General features: G+C 38.2%; 2 protein-coding genes across 3 annotated transcripts; one reads left to right on the top strand and one right to left on the bottom strand.

Moving 5' to 3' along the window:
- Positions 1–469: 469 nt before the first annotated feature.
- On the bottom strand, positions 470–8,671 carry LOC142985419 (uncharacterized). Its single transcript, XM_076133575.1, has 7 exons — positions 8,445–8,671; positions 5,877–6,008; positions 5,209–5,340; positions 4,606–4,707; positions 4,162–4,257; positions 3,701–3,914; positions 470–2,455 (listed from the first exon to the last, which is right to left on the bottom strand). Exons 1-7 carry the CDS (start codon positions 8,595–8,597, stop codon positions 2,295–2,297), a joined length of 990 nt encoding a protein of 329 aa, XP_075989690.1. The 5' UTR covers positions 8,598–8,671; the 3' UTR covers positions 470–2,294.
- Positions 8,672–9,203: 532 nt separating this feature from the next.
- On the top strand, positions 9,204–18,188 carry LOC142985602 (uncharacterized). Of its 2 annotated transcripts, XR_012960217.1 has the most exons (11): positions 9,204–9,434; positions 10,660–10,794; positions 11,669–12,175; positions 12,560–12,898; positions 13,827–13,945; positions 14,557–14,653; positions 15,417–15,557; positions 16,265–16,366; positions 16,477–16,579; positions 16,761–16,856; positions 17,547–17,578. XR_012960217.1 is itself a non-coding variant. In XM_076133878.1 (10 exons), the coding sequence occupies exons 1-10, from the start codon at positions 9,303–9,305 to the stop codon at positions 17,700–17,702; spliced, it is 1,824 nt and encodes a 607-aa protein (XP_075989993.1). In that variant the 5' UTR covers positions 9,204–9,302; the 3' UTR covers positions 17,703–18,188. The 2 variants fall into 2 exon arrangements, 1 of the variants encoding a protein (XP_075989993.1); XM_076133878.1 differs by lacking the exon at positions 16,477–16,579 and having other exon boundaries at positions 17,547–18,188.
- The last annotated feature ends 875 nt before the right edge of the window (positions 18,189–19,063 follow it).

Below are 19,063 nucleotides of genomic sequence, written 5' to 3'. Positions count from 1 at the left end.
GGCATCATAACTCCCGAACGGATGCAGTGGTTTCAATTTAGTTTTTTTTAATATCTATACTAATATTATAAAGCTGAAGAGTTTGTTTGAACGCGCTAATCTCAGAAACTACGGGTCCGATTTGAAAAATTCTTTCAGTGTTAGATAGCCCATTTATCAAGGAAGGCTATAGGCTATATATCATCACGCTACAACCGATAGGAGACCAGTAAAAAATGTTACGAAAACGGGGAAAATGTTAACCCATTCTCTCTTATGTGACGCAAGCGAAGTTGCGCGAGTCAGCTAGTTAAGAAATAAAACAAAAAATAATATTATATTTATTTATTTGCAGCAAGGTTCAAACGTAACTATTTATTTAGAACAATTTATATACAAGTTCGGTCGGGGAAAAAGCCTTTTCGCATTATAGTATGTATGAACTTGTAATAAAATCTCTTTGGCTTCAAGAATCACAAATGAGTACACGGTTCATTAGGTTTCTTTCAGTGAGCTCGTGAGGTACCCAAATATCGAACTTTTTTGTGTAGAGAAAAGATTTTATTACAAGTTTCTACATACTATAATGCGAAAAGACTTTTTCCCCGACCTAATATATTCAGGGACATATAGACATATGGCTTGTTAAATAACCTGGGTATTGAACCTGTGACCTCACTTTAAGCAGTCTTCAAACGCAATAACACACTTAATTTATTGCTAAATTTTATTTGTCTTAATAATAATCGTGGTGTAATCTTTTATACACATAAGAATAAATTTTACTCCGCCTAAAATGTACAGAAATTTGGCCTTTTACATAATTAATATTTTTTTTAATATACCTATATATATATTTTTATTTTTAGTGGCTTAGTTAACAACAGCCGCGAGGATCGATTTCTGAGGTTAAGCAACGCTTGTTGAGGTTGATCTGTGGATGGGTGACCATCTTAAACATATAGAGTTCCTCCGTGTTTCGGAAGGCACGTTAAATGGTGGGTCTTGGCTGTCATTTTCAAAAGATCTTTGACAGCCGTTAACTTCCTCAGAAATTCTGGTTAGAATCTATACTAATATTATAAAATTGTTTGTTTGTACGCACTAATCTCAGGAACTACTGGTGCCAATTGAAAAAATATTTTACTGTTGCATAGTCTATTTATTGAGGAAGGCTATAGGCTATATAACATCACGCTACGACCATTAGGAGCGGAGTAGCAACGGAAAATGTTACAAAAACGGGGAAAATTTTGACCCATTCTCTCTTATGTGACGCAAGCGAAGTTGCGCGGGTCAGCTAGTAAGTAATATTATAGAACTATTTTATTTATATTAAAAACTTAACTTGTATACATAACTCCATGTAATTTTCAAACTTCATACATTAATTATTTTAAATGTAACTTTATACAATTTTAAATATTTTTAAATTAACATACATTTTCGTACATTCACTTTTCATACAATTTTCGAATTTCATACATTTTCATACACACTCAAAAAAGCTTAAAATACGTTGAAATAACTTTATTTACACTCATTATTCAGTTACATACATATCTTAACTCATATATTTCCAAATAACATCTTTTACGCACATTCATACACTTTCATCCACATCCCATACACATTTTATCTTGTAGATCCACTCTTTTCCAATACACTCATACATTTGTCATACACAAATTTTCCTTCTCCATACACTTTCATACAAACGCATACACTAGTCATACACACAATTTTCGGGTCTGTCCCACTAGTCCCGTTGAGTAGTCCCGTGACGGGACAACTGGCACTATTTTGTCCCACTTGTCCCGTGGCGGGACAAAGTGACACTGTTTTGGTCACAGTAGTCCCGTTGTAGAGAATCATGGGACTAATGGGACAGACGGAAGGGTCAATACCATTAGTTCCATTGAGTTTTTGTGTTTCAACAGGTACTTGGTACTTTGGTAAGATAGCAGACGTTATACAAACTAGTGAAACTAGTACATTTTAACAAGTAGATAGATTTAGATAGATATCTCAAATAGAATATGCACTATACTTGTGTAGATAATTTGTACCCAAGATATTTCAACCTGTATCTTAGTAATAATACTCATAGTGACCACAGGGATAGTCACCGTATTGTGTCCCATTACGTCCCATGATTTTTCTGCAATGGGACAACTGGCACCAAAACAGTGTCACTTGTCCCGCCACGGGACAACTCAATGGGACTAGTGGGATAGACCCCAATTTTCTTCTCCATACAAACTCATACATTTGTCATACACACATTTCTCTTCACCATACACTCCCATACAAACTCATACACTATCTTCATAAACAACTTCATAAGTAATCTCTTTGCTATCCACATCTTCGTACATTATGTGCTCCACTTGTTGTTCATATATATCCGGGTCTTGTTTCACGAATGTGAGCGTCGCTATTTCAGTGTTTTGAGCCTCATCCGTTATAGTTTCAACTGAAAATATAATAAAAATAATTAGATTACAAGCAGTGATAGCCGAGTGATATAAGTTGACACCTCCCACGTAAGTGGTCGCAGGTTCGAACCCGAGACAACACACCAATGACTTTTCCAAGTTATGTGTGTATTAGAAATAATGATCACTTGTTACAACGGTGAAGGAAAACATCGTGAGGAAACCTTGCATGCCTAAAATTTGTTTAATACATTTATTGAGGGCATGCAAAGTCCCCAACCCGCACTTGGCCAGCGTGGTGGACTCAAGGCCTAACCCCTCCCTCATTACGGGAGGAGACCCTTGCCCAGTGGGACATTAATGGGTTACATTTATTTTATTTGTAATATGTACATAATATTAGGTCGGGGAAAAAGTCTTTTCGCATTATAGTATGTATGAACTTGTAATATCTCTTTAGCTTCAATCACAAATGAGTACACGGTTCATTAGGTTTCTTTCAGTGAGCTCGTGAGGTATCCAAATATCGAGCTTTTTTGTGTAGAGAAAAGATTTTATTACAAGTTCTTACATACTATAATGCGAAAATACTTTTTCCCCGACCTGATATGTAGTTACATCATATCACGCCTTTGTTCCATAGGGGCAGGCAGAGACAGTAAAATTTGTTTAATACATTGAGGGCATGCAAAGTCCCCAACCCGCACTTGGTCAGCGTGGTGGACTCAAGGTCTAACCCCTCCCTCATTACGGGAGGAGACCCTTGCCCAGCAGTGGGACAGTAATGTGTTAAATTTATTTATTTTATTTAGTTATATTCCTTCGATAATCGTATCTTCGAGACGAGAAACTGTCTTCGTCTAAATAGGCCTTTATAATTATAATAATGTCCTCCTAGCCGACATACGGCTACGGCGGTCAGTTTCATTGAAACTGGCCATCTGTGCAGGACTTTGTTTATAGTGTCCATGTGTGTGTACAATACACAGGTACACTCTCTATTCCATCACTCTCATAGTCCGGTGGGACAGATAACCGACACGACCAGTGAGAGGTCAGGCGCAGGACCGACGGCTTTACGTGCTCTCCGAGGCACGGAGGTCTTCGACCTCAACTTCCTAACTCCGGGCAATCTCTAAGAAATTCTTAACAGAAAAACTCAGAAAAGGCTTTTTGGCCCGACCCAGGATTCGAACCCGAGACCTCTCGCACCGCAGTCGCATATACTACCGACCGCGCCACAGAGGCAGTTAATAATATTAGTAGGATAGTGATAATCTTACCCGCAGCCGCCGCGTCCTTATCACTGCCATTCCTAGCGATAAGTATCGCATTTCTCATGAGTTCTCTTTCTTTGGCCTTTATCTTCCTGTTGCGAGACTTATAGGGCGCCGGCATTTTGAGGTGAACCGTGTTAACGTGCAGTTTCATTGAGTTGGACTGAGTGAAGAACTTGCCGCAGTGGGGACACTCGTAGGGCTTCGCCCCGGTGTGCACCTGCGAAAAAACATCCATACTTAATATCTATACTACTGGTCCGATTCGAAAAATTCTTTCAGTGTTAGATATTTAATGAGGAAGGCTATAGGCTATATATCATCACGCTACGACAAATATGAGCAGAGTACGAGTAAAAAATGTTACAAAAACGGGGGATATTTTGACCCATTCTCTCTTATGTGACGCAAGCGAAGTTGCGCGGGTCATTTGTTGTTTTGTTGTTTTTATTTAGATATATACTCACTCGATCATGTCTTAGTAGGGCTGCCTTATTGCTAAATGCTTTTGGACATAACGAACATTCATAAGGTTTCTCTCCTGTATGTGTGCGCATGTGAATCTGTAACAAACAAACAAATATTTATAACATTACTAGTGGTTGCCCAGTAGTCGAAATTCGACCTTAATGAATTTAAATTATAACTCATTTAAGGTCAATTTGGGTAACATTGAACGTGAGAATTTGAACTAGTTTCAATTATTTTTTCATATGAAACCATCACAATTGATAAAAGTTTGCAATGCTTAAATAAATCTTTATCAATTTTGTTGGTTTCATATGAAAAATAATCGAAACTAGTTCAAATGTTACCCAAATGATTCAAAGTTACCCAAGTTGACTGTCAGTCAATGAGTGGCAAATTTTGACATGTTACAGTATTCTTCTGGACAAGCGGCTATGTCTTACCTCTAAAAACAGTGGCATAGTGAATGTTTTGGTACACTCGGTACACTTATAAGGACGTTCCCCGGTGTGTACGCGCTGATGGTACTTGAGTGCTGCGTTGGACTGGAAACAAGCAAAAACTTTAATTAATACATTAATAAATAAATAATAATAAATTGAACCCATTAATGTCCCACTGCCGGGCAAGGATCTCCTCCCGTAATGAGGGAGAGGTTAGGCCTTGAGTCCACCACGCTGGCCAAGTGCAGGTTGGCCAGTAATACATACTAATATAATAAGTGGAAAAGTCCAACTAAATTGAAAATGACGAAATTTGGCAATATAAATATCATTGTACAACTCACACATGGTCATTTGATTACAAACTAAGCAGAGCTTGTACTGTAACCAGATAACTGATAAACATACTTATATACTTGTAAATACATACTTATATAGATACATTAACAAGCTCAGAACAGATACTCGTGCTCATCACACTAATATTTGTTCCGGGTGGGAGTGACTGAAATAGGTACAGTGACACACAACTATCTGTCTCGAATGAGATAGATTGAAATACAATGAGCTATTCATAAAAGTGATATAATAACAGCTACTTACCGCATATCTTTTGCCGCAGACCTCACACACAATATTCTTAATATTATGATATACTTTGGGCTTCTTGTCTTTTTTCACACGTTCCCGCGTCTCTTTGATCGTCACCGAGCGAAGAGGAGTCTCGTATATCTCCTGAAACATAACATATACATCATCAGCCTAACCAATATGTTGTAGTCGGCTTCCAGTCTCACCGGATACAGCTGAATACCAGTATTGTACATGCAACTACTGGTTATTGGACCTCCACAACACAATTACTCAGCTTATAACACGATACTGACTGCTTGCCAAACTTTCAAGCTTCTGACTACTGTTAACAACTGTCAAGATCATGTAATCCTGACCTACTTAAGTTATCAATTTCTTTCCCACTAGGTCGGAATGGTGGACTCAAGACCTAACCATTCTTTACGGGAGGAGACACTTGCCCAGAGGGACATTCAGGCATCAGTCTAACCGTATGTTGCACTACGTTGGAGTCTGCTTCCAGTCTAACAAGTGCAGGTGAATTTTACATGGAGTGACTGTCTATTAGACCTTCATAACACAGTTTCCTGGGTTTTCGTTCTCTCAGTTGTGGCTTTCCTGCAGGTGGCCAATTCCCTCATTATAAGAGGAGACCCTTGCCCAGCAGTGAGACAGTAATGGGATAGGTGGATTCTTACCTGTATGATAATACTATCATCTTTACAATCATCATCGTCTTCTGCTTCGTCCACCGTCTCGGACTTCACCTCGATATGAGAGGTCTCATAGTGCTGGATACACGCTTCTTCTGTGTTGAATATTGATTCACACTGAAATAAAGTGGTATTAGTGTGTATGCATAGTATATATTGTATAATTATAAATATTTTGTTTTTCGTTAATTATTTCTATAGTTTAGTTTAGTATTATGTTAAAAGTACATATGTAAAAAGATTTTCTTTAATTAAATATTAAATAAATAGATCCAGAACTTAGAGGTGAAAAGATTTGCAAAATTGCAATTCGTTTTAGAGTATGAACGAGTATGATGGAGTATAGAATTAGGTGTTTTGTACTGTCCAGGTATAGTACAATTATATACAGATGATACCATTACTGTGGAAATTTTGATGCCATACAAGTGTTACCACACACAGGTACAAAAATATTTATAAAAGGAGATCATCCACGCTCCATACATTTTTGGGCCTTTTTTCAAAGTGCCGGCCAACAAAAAAAAGTGGCATGTATCGATAGAGCTAGCCATTTGAAACAATAGTTAGTATGGCACGAAACCGGTAGGATCGCTTTAAACCGAGTAATACAGGTTTGAAGATTCATAATATTCAAACATTTATTCATTTCTGAAAGTGCTGTTAAACATAAAATAATGATTGATTTTGCTAGAATTAAGTATCTAAAGCAAACGACCACTCTGAAGTTGATTTAAGGTCGTAAGCACACGTATCAACTCGGAAACGGGTCGTCACCGTATCAACTCGAGCTCATCAGTATTATTTGTATGTAATTCCCTACTGTACCACAATTATCGGAATCGTTATGTAATCGCCCCGGCTCACGACGATGGGAGTGGTGCGTATGCGCATTATGCATACACCAGCACCCAGGGTGGAGTGCGGGACTATGTGCAAATTCCGATAGAAGGGCGGGCATACCTTCTAAACCGCAACATGTGTCCTCATAACAAGGGCCCTCATCACAAATGGTGCCCAAAGCACAAAATATTGTTCCACATGCCGATGAGTCGGACATAACAACCCAACGGCAACACTCTAGATGACCTCTTACCTAGACGATGGTTTGTTAGTTGCACACAATCGAGGGTGCCGCCCCTTGGGTTCGCTAAGGGAAGATGCGCTGACCTTGCGCTAGTCGCCAGTGATCAGTCCAGTGGCGACGCATTGAGGCGCATGGGGAATCAAACTCGCACCTAAGGGGCCGCACCCTCGGTTGTGTGCAACTAACAAACCATCGTCTAGGTAAGAGGTCATCTAGAGTGTTGCCGTTGGGTTGTTATGTCCGACTCATCGGCATGTGGAACAATATTTTGTGCTTTGGGCACCATTTGTGATGAGGGCCCTTGTTATGAGGACACATGTTGCGGTTTAGAAGGTATGCCCACAATTCTATCGGAATTTGCACATAGCCCCGCACTCCACCCTGGGTGCTGGTGTATGCATAATGTTCATACGAACCACTCCCATGGTCGTGAGCCGGGGCGATCACATAACGATTCCGATAAGTGAGTTACAGTAGGGAATTACATACAAATAATACTGATGATCTCGAATTGATACGGTGACGACCCGTTTCCGAGTTGATACGTGTGCTTACGACCTTAAATAAACTTCAGAGTGGTCATTTGCTTTAGATACTTAATTCTAGCAAAATCAATCATTATTTTATGTTTCACAGCACTTTCAGAAAAGAATTAATGTTTGAATATTATGAATCTTCAAACCTGTATAACTCGGTTCAAAGCGATCCTACCGGTTTCGTGCCATACTAACTATTGCTTCAAATGGCTAGCTCTATCGATACATGCCACTTTTTTTTGTTGGCCGGCACTTTGATAAAAGGCCCAAAATGGATGATCTCCTTTATCCAGTTGTTCAAAAGCTATATATACATTTTGGTGATTCATTTTTTAAATTTATATTGATTATACTTAACTACATAACTGTATTTTTCGAGTTAACCACACAATAACCACAGCATTATGTGTTATGTGGAATGTGGAAATTTGCAATAGTATTAAAAAAACATATCTATATTCATACTGTTTACAACTACAAGTAATTGTGGATAAATGGATATTAAGAATTATTAATTTTAATAAACTCTATTTAGTAATAAAACAATATCCTGTGTTTGGAAAAGCATATAGTTTTTGCAACTAACAAAATATAATGTAAATGTACAGTACAGTGCCTTTTTATATAACTCTGAACTGTCTTTGTTGTGCACTGAAATACAGTAAAAGGATCATTACAAGCGATTTCTGAGTTATTTTTAGCCGAAAATGTAACAAAATGGCTTAAATTCAGTACGATTTTGTTACGAGAGTGCCTTTAAATAGTTACAAATCAAATTTTGTACACGAAAATGCATTGGCGGCCAAAATGAGTTGCTTCATTTTTTTGGAACATCGTTTTTTTTTAACTTTGTTGACATACAAACAGATTTTGACAATGATCATAATCGTGAGTTTTCATAAAACTATATTATTTCGTTTCCAAACTTACGATTCCGCAGGCATATTCCTTTTTTTCTTTTTTGTGTGCATGCTCCTTCTCCAAATGTTCTTTCAATTCATCTTCCGTTGGAAATGTTTCTCCGCATTCACAGATAATGTAGTGAATGCTCACAAAAGAGCAATAGAACATATCATCAGACATTTTTGAGGCACAGATTAGTAATTTAACGCGAGATGTTATTAATTTTCTATGCTCCGGCCATTTTCTTTTTCTATTTTCTGTGAAGTTTTATCATAGGGTTGGGTACGTTTTACTTGTCAATATTTTAGTCGACTGTAGTATCGATCCTAGTCGATTTCAAATAGTTGGAATGTGTGTAGATCTTTTGAATAGTGGTGAATATTTTAAACATTTTAATATGCTTACAACTTTTTATTCGTAACAGTTGTTTATTTATAAAAGTTTAACAAACAACGATACTTATTAATCCTAAGAAGATCACGGTAAATAATATTTTCATTTCTTCTCTTCCAGTATAAATTTAATAATGAGTCGACTAATAAAAAAACTTAAATCGATTTAAGTACGTCACTGACATATCGTTTTCATCTAGGTCACATTATTATCAAGGTTTTTAATAACTTTTATTATCTGCTAATGAGAATGGGGTGTAAACCTAGCTGTAAAGATCTGTATTATTATTATTCCAAATTAAATTTAATGAATATTTACATTAAATTAAATAGAATTATGATTACTGCGATACGATGACAGTTAAGTAACATCCCTAAACAAAAGCCTGCTTATGATTATTATCTGTGGCAATGTTTATAAAATTATCCATTTTTGATTGATTGATTAATAATTTTTGTTTTGCATCGTAAATTGGTGAATTTCTTTTGTTTAATGTGTGAAAGTCGGATAAAAAACATGGTGGATATACTGGCGTGTCGAATATGTCTCGCTTCGGATGTAAAACTGTACAACATATACAACTACGGCCTCGCATCGATATACGAAAACATTACTGGAATTTGTGTAAGCATTTTACTAATTATTTTAGTAATTACGCATATTTAACTGTAGAAATACATTTTAGTCAATACTCTAGGATATCTAGGGCTAAATTTGTTATATATTTTAAAGTAAAACACTTGTTTTTTATTGTTAAAATACCTACATTTAATTATCATTGTGTGTACATACTTATTATAATCTTGTTAGCATTTAAACCTTATCTCATAAGGCTTGTAATAGAAATGTATTTACATTATCACAATAGGTACCATCAACTGTGGCAACTTAACTTAATAAATGAAAAATAAAGGTATTTTCACTGATCTTTACATTAGGTAAATGAATAATAATTTATCTTGAGTAATATTTTTTAATGAAAGTCTTGGTTTAGTAGCCCTTTGTCATTAAACTTTAACAGATTTGTAATGAAATTATGTATATGTAAAGTTACCATGACAAAGTGAAGATGCCACAGTTGACTGTAAATAATCAATATAAATATAAATTTAACCCATTACTGTCCCACTGCTGGGCAAGGGTCTCCTCCCGTAATGAGGGAGGGGTTAGGCCTTGAGTCCACCACGCTGACCAAGTGCTGGTTGGGGACTTTGCATGCCCTCAATAATGTATGAAACAAATTTTTAGGCATGCAAGGTTTCTCACAATGTTTTCCTTCACCGTTGGAGCAAATAATCAAATCATTTATAAATATTTAGTACTATCAGCCACCTCCAACTTAATTTGAGTGATCTTGTGATGTTATTAATTGCTACTCCACTCCTATTAGTCATAGAGTGATGTTATATAGCTTGTAACTTGTCTCCATAGGTTGACTATTCTACAAAATGAAAATTTAAATATTATTTTTGTTTTTTATATTTATACAGGCAAAGACCAACTAACACCACCTGTGAAGCACCTAATAAACTTCCCTTGCTTCATTCACATACATACACTAGCTGACCCGCTCAACTTCGCTTGCGTCACATAAGAGACAATGGGTCATTATTTTTCCCGTTTTTGTAACATTTTTTATTAGTACTCTGCTCCTATTGGTCGTAGCGTGATGATATGTAAGAATTTTCAAATCGGTCCAGTAGTTCCTGAGATTAGCGCGTTCAAACAAACAAACAAACTCTTCAGCTTTATAATATTAGTATAGATGTTATCATACAGGACTGCCAGTTATTAGTAGCACCAGACATTTTACAGGGCAGTGTTTAAAATATTTCTCCAATAATTTCAGGTGACCCTCCCAGACTCGTGTCCTCAGTATATCTGCAGCTACTGTCAATCTCTGCTGGTGAAGAGCTATAACTTCAAGAAGAAGTGCCTGGTTGCACATAAAGCTGTCAAGAGTGTGGCAGTCAGAGTGCCTGAGGTACGTAGACTAGAAATAACTCAGCAGTCTAGTCTTTCTTCCAACTATGTTAACCGATTCGTTGCGGATGGCACGACAGGCGTGCCATTCAATTGTTTTATATATGGCGTATGACACGAGAGGCGTGTCTTTTTTAAATATCATATAACTCGCTCAAATTGAGTCATCAACTTCTATGGCGGTTGGCCCGACAGGCGTGTCACGAAATATTTGTTTGCCGCCACAGCTAGAAGTTTACGAAAACGCAAGTCGCAACGAATCGGTTAAAGTCTTCTAGTCTCACCGGATGCAGCTGAATACCAGTATTGTACATGCAATGACTGTCTATCAGACCTACACAACACAGTTACCTGGATTATAACATGAGACTAGAAATAAATATTTGTATAAAATTTTATATCACTTTTTGAAATTTTGTGCCTCTAGTTTTGGGCAAGGGTCATACATTTTAAAAAGGGGTCTGAAAAGATATTATTTTGTTTATCTGTGTAAGACCTTAATTTACAAGACAAAGTCTTAGCTGAAAATGTTATCTAAACTGCCTGTTTTTTTTTATTGTTAAAAAACCAACTCCCGCACTACGAATTACTCTTCTGTGGCGCGGGGACTTTTACAAATATACAAAGAACGAACACAAAGTACAGCCAGACCCGAAACAATTATTTGTGGATCACACATATTTGTTCCGTGTGGGAATCGAACCCACGACCTCCTGATGCAATTGTAGCGTCGTCGCGATCCTAACCACTGCGCCACAGAGGCAGTCAGTTTAGTTAATTTAGGGGGATTATAATAAAATTATATTAAATGTTATTCAAATGGCGAATTGTTCAGGGAATTCTCGTAACATTAACCAAGAATTATTTGTTTGCAGCTAACGCAGCAACACATTCAAAACCTATACATCACACAATACGCGCCATCTTTATCAACAACAATCATAGACACGTCAAACATACAAATTCCCGCCAAAATCATAAAAGAAGAAATAAAAGAGGAACAACTCTCTGACCAGAGTGACGAGGAGCCATTATCGAAAAAAATAAAAAGAAAAGAATATTCCAAATTCGAATTCGACGCAAAAAACGAAATAGAATTTGAAAATGACAACTTTGACAAGAAGGGTGATTCTATAGACTTCGAATTCGATACTACAGTGTTTGAAACCGAGGATTTTGGGAATGAAAATATTAATTTAGATTCGGATTTGGTTGATCAAAATGTTGAAGTTGTTTTTTTGAGTAAGGAGCAACAGATTGAAGAGGTTTTGGCGCGGAAAGAGTCTTATAATTATCAGAATTCTTTTTATAAGTGCGAGTTGTGTTTCAAAGGATTTATAACTGACGTTACTTTTAAAAATCATATGGCTAGGCATGATCCGGTGAGTAATTTTGATCACTACATAGTATAAAGCAAAGTCGCTTCCCGCGTCTGTCCCTATGTATGTATGTATGTATACTTATATACTTAGATCTTTAAAACTACGCAACGGATTTTGATGCGGCATTTTTTTCATATAGTGATTCAAGAGTAATGTTTATGTGTCAAAATTGTATAGGTATTTTGTAAAATTACTTTCTAAACTAGCAAGGAAGGGACGGACTGCAAATTAATTACTAATCCCTGGTTTTTAAGGTACATTTAGCGGTAGTTTATCTATTCTATAGCATTTAAACTCATCAAAAAACAGTTTGAACACATAAAGTACCGCTAAATGTGCCTCAGAAACCAGTCATAACCTTAAAACCCCCTTTTTCTTTCACAGTCTCTCGGCCCACACTCCTGCGACATTTGCCACACAAAATGGCCGGACCTCCGCTCCTTAAAAGCCCATAAATCGACATCCCACGACCGCAAATACACCTGTAAGCTCTGCAACCACACAACTAAGAGTAGCCACAAGGCGAGGGAGCACCTGCAGTGGCACCGCGGCGCCTCATATGTGTGTAACACGTGCGGCGCTCGCTTCGCCAAGAGCACCAGCCACCTGACGCACATACGACTGAGCCACCCGTGTGACTTCGCCTGCCACGTGTGCGGCGACACCTTCATCTCGCACAACGGCAGGAACATGCACTTTAAGAAGGCGCACCGCGGCCTGCAGGTGTGTTAAAAATTATAGAAGTATTTTCAAAATATTAGCTATCTTTATAAATATTTCATCAAAATCGGTCCAGCTGTTTCAACGTTGCAGATGGACAAAGAAACAAACCATCGATTAATTAAGGTAAAGTATCATCATAATCGTCATTTTAGTCGTCATCATCATCATCATCATCATAGTCATCATCATCATCATCATCATTGTCGTCATCATCATCATCATCACCATTATAGTCATCATCATCATCATCATTGTCGTCATCATCATCATCATCACCATTATAGTCATCATCATCATCATCTTAGTCATCATCATCTTAGTCATCATCATCATATTCATCATCATCATCATATTAGTCATCATCGTCATCATCATCATAGTCATCATCATCTTAGTCATCATCATCGTTTTAGTCATCATCATCATCATAGTCATCATCATCATCATAGCCATCATCATCATAGTCATCATCATCATAGTCATCATCATCATAGTCATCATCATCATAGTCATCATCATCATCATCATTATGATACTAATCATCATCATAGTCATCATCATACATCAACTGCATCCCATCCTGGGTATTGAGCCCCGTACCTCGACAGATACAGAATTAGAATCAAATAAATACTTAAGAGGCGCCCATAGCCAGTTGCGCTCACCGGTCTGACAAAGATCTGTGGGTGAAGCAACCGTTGGCGCGGTCATTCTATAGATGGGTGACCGCATAGTGGTATTTGAGCTGGGCGTCTCCGTGCTTCGGAGGGCACGTAAAAAGTCGGTCCCGGTTGTTGTCTTCTAAGATAACAGTCGTTAAGCCATGTCAAAGGCCTTACGGGCGGCTTGAACAACTTTGACACTAGGTTGACCACTAACCATACGATATAATAATAATAATAATACTTAATTAATATTTTTGTTACAGCCGGACACGGTGACAACTAAGTTTTCCTGCGCCCTGTGCAACGTACAGTTTAAGAACATAGAGGCACTGAACAAACACAACGAACTGATACAAAATAATATGTGTGATACTAGTCAAAGGTATGTACATACATACATAAATAAACTTACTCGATCACTCACTCGATCACTCACTCACTCACTCGATCACTCACTCACTCACTCACTCGATCACTCACTCACTCACTCACTCACTCACTCACTCGATCACTCACTCACTCACTCGATCACTCACTCACTCACTCACTCGATCACTCACTCTATCACTCACTCACTCACTCGATCACTCACTCGATCACTCACTCACTCACTCGATCACTCACTCACTCACTCACTCGATCACTCACTCGACCATTAACTCGATCAGTCACTCGATCACTCACTCGATCACTTACTCACTCACTCGATCACTCACTCGACCATTAACTCGATCAGTCACTCGATCACTCATTCGACCATTAACTCGATCAGTCACTCGATTACTCGTTCACACACTTTCCACCCGGGACAAATATTAGTGTGATGAGCACGAGTATCTGTTCTGAGCTTGTTAATGTATCTATATAAGTATGTATTTACAAGTATATAAGTATGTTTATCAGTTATCTGGTTACAATACAAGCTCTGCTTAGTTTGTAATCAAATGAGCGTGTGTGAGTTGTCCAATGATATTTATTTATATTTATTTTCAGAGCATGTAGACAGTGCGGTGAAAACTTTTCATCGGATGAACTACTGAAAGAACATATGAAATCTCATCCCAAAGACGAACCGGTGAGGTGCAATGAGGTAAGTTTTGGCGTGAACAGGGAATTGAACCTGTGACTTTAAGAATCTAGCTGTGAATTGTGATTAGGACCTTACTTGAACTTCCGTTTTTAAAAGACAACTTCCGCACTAAGAATTGCTCTTGTGTCGCGGGGACTTTTACAAACATACAAACAACGGACACGAAGTACAACTTGACTCGAAACAATTATTTGTGGATCACACTTATTATTCCGTGTGGCAATCGAATTCACGACTTCCCGACGCAATGGTAGCGGCGTGGCGACCTACTGCCTACACTGCGCCACGGAGACAGTCCAACCATTCACTGACTTAAATTCAGCGATACTTTGTTATTTATTTGAGTCTAATATTTGTATTGCAAGGGAATCAAGTCTGTAATTAATCATGTCTGATAAGGTAATTAGCCAGCTTTACACACACACTGTATCGCACGTTCTTAGTATCGTACAGTATTTCGCGCGGGTGCGCAGCGCGCTCCGAGAGAGCGATTTTCTTCGCGGACTTGACAGACGAGCGCGGCGCGTGCTCTTTCCTTTCTCCTTACACGCGCGCTCGTTCACGCGCTATTGTTGTTTCATGCGCGATAGAGTGTGTGTGTAAAGGAAGCTAATATGCGCAAAACAATTAACTAGTTGAACTGAGATAGTTAACAGATTTACAGGATTAAATTAGATGAATAAATGAATAAATTGATTATAAAATTGATCGAAATTGTTCAAGCAATTTTGACATCTAAAACAAACACATTATATTGTTACAGTGTAACAGGACATTCGCTCACGAGCGTTCATTCGCGGTGCACTATCAGCGTGTTCACCTGGGCTTCAAGCTCAAGTGTCCGCGCTCCGACACACGACACAAGGCCGCCGTCGTCTGCGAGATATGCGGGAAAAAATGTATTGTGAGTAGTGTTACAAAATGGTACTTTATAAGGATAAGGGCCAAGTGGAGGAAGTGTATAAGGAGGGCTGGCCCCACCACGGTATAGGACAAATAGCCGGGGAGAGAGAGGGGGAAAGAGAAAAAGGGAGAGGCGGAAAGAGGTGGAGAGATAGAGAGTGGGCGAGAGAGATAGAGGGAGAAGGAAAGAGAGAGTAAGAGAGAGAGAGAGAGTAAGAGAGAGAGAGAGTAAGAGAGAGAGAGAGTAAGAGAGAGAGAGAGTAAGAGAGAGAGTACGAGAGAGAGAGTAAGAGAGAGAGGGGGAGTGAGAGAGGGAGTGAGAGAGAGAGAGGGTGTGAGAGAGAGAGGGAGTAAGAGAGAGTGGGAGTAAGAGAGAGAGGGAGTAAGAGAGAGAGGGAGTAAGAGAGGGAGGGGGTGTGAGAGAGAGGGAGTGATAGAGAGAGTTAGAGAGAGAGAGGGAGTTAGAGAGAGGGAGTGAGAGGGAGAGAGAGAGAGAGGGGGGAGTGAGAGAGAGAGGGGGGAGTGAGAGAGAGAGAGGGAGTGAGAGGGAGAGGGAGAGAGAGAGAGAGAGAGAGAGAGAGAGAGGGGGGAGGGGGAGAGAGAGAGAGAGCGAGGGAGAGCGAGGGTACTTTACTGCTGACCTAGTCCATCCCTCAGGAGGGGACCCTTGCTCAGCAGTGGGATATTAATTAATTATGTTTGTTTCAGTCTAACGCCACGCTGATCTGCCATCAGCGGACTCACACGGGAGAGAAGCCGTACCAGTGTACAGAGTGTCCCAAACGATTCAGCGTCTATCAGAGACTGCAGGTAATGCGACATCTTACTTTGTGTCTCACGCTTGTGGAGAAGTCTTCTTCTTCTTGGTCTGACAACCAGTCTTAGTATCGTGTTATAAGTCAGGTAACTGTGTTGTGTAGGTCTGATAGACAGTCGCTGCATGTACAATACTGGTATTCAGCTGCATCCGGGGAGACTGGAAGCTGACTACAACTTAGTTGGAAGAAAGACTAGACTGATGATGTGAGTTTCAAACTATGTCTCAAAACTGAAGGAGTTTGTTTCTTCTAACTATGATGGAGTCTTCCTCAAACATAGTTGGAAGAAAGACTAGATTGAGTGTCACTTTCCAGCGGATAACTTATCAAATACATTACTATTAGCTATATAACTGACACTTATCTCTATGTTTGTTTGTCTATAGATCCACATCCGCACACACACCGGTGAGCGGCCGTTCAAGTGCACGCACTGTCCCAAGGCGTTCAAGCACAAAGCGGCACTCAACAGACACGACAGAGTGAGTACTCACACTCTATCACACTCACACATTCACCCACTCACCCACTCATCCATTTACTCATTTGTTTACATATTCATTCATTCATTCATCACTCATTTACTCGTTCATTCACTCTTCACTCACTCATTAAATTCATTCACTCACTCACTCATTCATTCACTCATTCATTCATTCACTCATTCATTCATTCACACATTCTCAATTATTCATTCATTCATGCACTCATTCATTCACTCACACACTTACTCACTCTCTCATTCACTCATTTATTCACTCATTCATTCGCTCATTTACTCACACACTCACCAACACTTACTCATTCACACAATCACTCATCCATACACTCACTCACTCACTCTCATTCACTCACTCATTCATTCATTCATTCATTCATTCATTCATCCATTCACACACTCATTACTCAATCACTCATTCGCTCACTTATTCACTCACACACACTCATTCATTCATTCACTCATTCATTCACTCATTCATTCACTCATTCATTCACTCATTCATTCACTCACACATTCACCCTTTCAATCACTTTGTTTTAAATGTAACATTTTACAAAGTGTCTAGTTAAGTTCTGTCACTCCAGTATCGATCCGGGTCAGCATTTTTAAGACTGTCCGTCCCGGGCACGAACCCACTACTTAACATAGTAACAACACATTTCTGTTGCAGGTGCACTCGGGAATCAAACCCTATCAATGTCCCCACTGCAACAAGTCGTTTTCTCAGTCCAACTCGATGAAACTGCACGTTAAGACTGTCCATCTGAAGATGCCGGCGCCTTACAGGAACAGACGGAATAGAAATAATGATGTTAGTGTGAATTAAGATTTTTAAAAATACGGATTCGGATTTGTGATCCGAAATTTCGGATTTCGTAGTGTGAGTATCAGAAATTCGGTATTATTTCTTAACGAAATGCAAAATTTTAGAACCTATTTCTCACAAGAAATCCGAGTTTTCGGATTCGGGAAGTTGTGGAGATCCGAAATTCGGACTTTATTTCTTAGTGTGGTACATATTAGAACCGTTGTAAAGAGAAATCCGAATTTTCGGATTCGTATTCGTGATGATTGCTGATTTCGGATCCGAATTAGTAGAGATCCGAAATTTCTTAATAATGTGGGAATAATACCGAAAAACCCGAAATTTCGGATCAGTAATGTTCAAGGGCCGGTTTTCGGCGCCCGGAGCAATGGCACCTCTCGATGTTAGTTTAGCGTTAATTAATACCTGTGTAATAAAAAATGTACATATTAATGTAAGATAAATAATATATAAAAAAATCTTGTTTCATTCGTTCATTCATTCCCGTTTACAATATCACACCTGTTATATCCATACTAATATTATAAATTCGAAAGTAACTCTGTCTGTCTGTCTGTCTGTCTGTCTGTCTGTCTGCTACTCAATCACGTCTAAACTACTGAACCAATTTGCATGAAATTTGGTATGGAGATATTTTAATACCCGAGAAAGGACATAGGCTACTTTTTACCCCGGAAAAATGACGCATTTCCCGGGAAAATTCAGAAAATTCAACGAAGTTGCGTAAAATCAATATTATAATGACATTGAATTAACAAAATTCCGTTGTCATGGCAACTGTTTTAATGGCGGATATGCCTTTGCGCGATTTCGTTATACTAAGAGATATAAATAATTTTGAAAATATTTTTCGTGAAAAAAAAGCATATTTTATATCATCACGCTACGACCAATAGGAGCAGAGTAACAGTAAAAAGTGTTACAAAAACATGGAAAATTCTGACCCATTCTCTCTTATGTGACGCAAGCGAAGTTGCGCGGGTCAGCTAGTAATATAATATAACAGCTCATTATTTATTCATGGTTAAAATACTATCTCATTATTTATTCACGATTAAAATACTATCTCATTATTTATTCATGATTAAAATATTTGCTCATTATTTATTCATGGTTAAAATACTAGCTCATTATTTATTCATGAGTTAAAATACTATCTCATTATTTATTCATGATTAAAATACTAGCTCATTATTTATTCATGGTTAAAATACTAAATCATTATTTATTCATGAGTTAAAATATAAGGTCATTATTAATTCATGGTTCAAATACTAGCTCATTATTTATTCATGAGTTAAAATACTATCTCATTATTTATTCATGAGTTAAAATACTAACTCATTATTTATTCATGAGTT

The sequence above is a fragment of the Anticarsia gemmatalis genome, chromosome 30, assembly GCF_050436995.1.
Source record: "Anticarsia gemmatalis isolate Benzon Research Colony breed Stoneville strain chromosome 30, ilAntGemm2 primary, whole genome shotgun sequence".
NCBI classification, from domain to species: Eukaryota; Metazoa; Arthropoda; class Insecta; order Lepidoptera; family Erebidae; genus Anticarsia; species Anticarsia gemmatalis.
The sequence above is the reverse complement of the archived record's forward strand: the minus strand, read 5'-3'. Positions and strand labels throughout refer to the sequence as shown.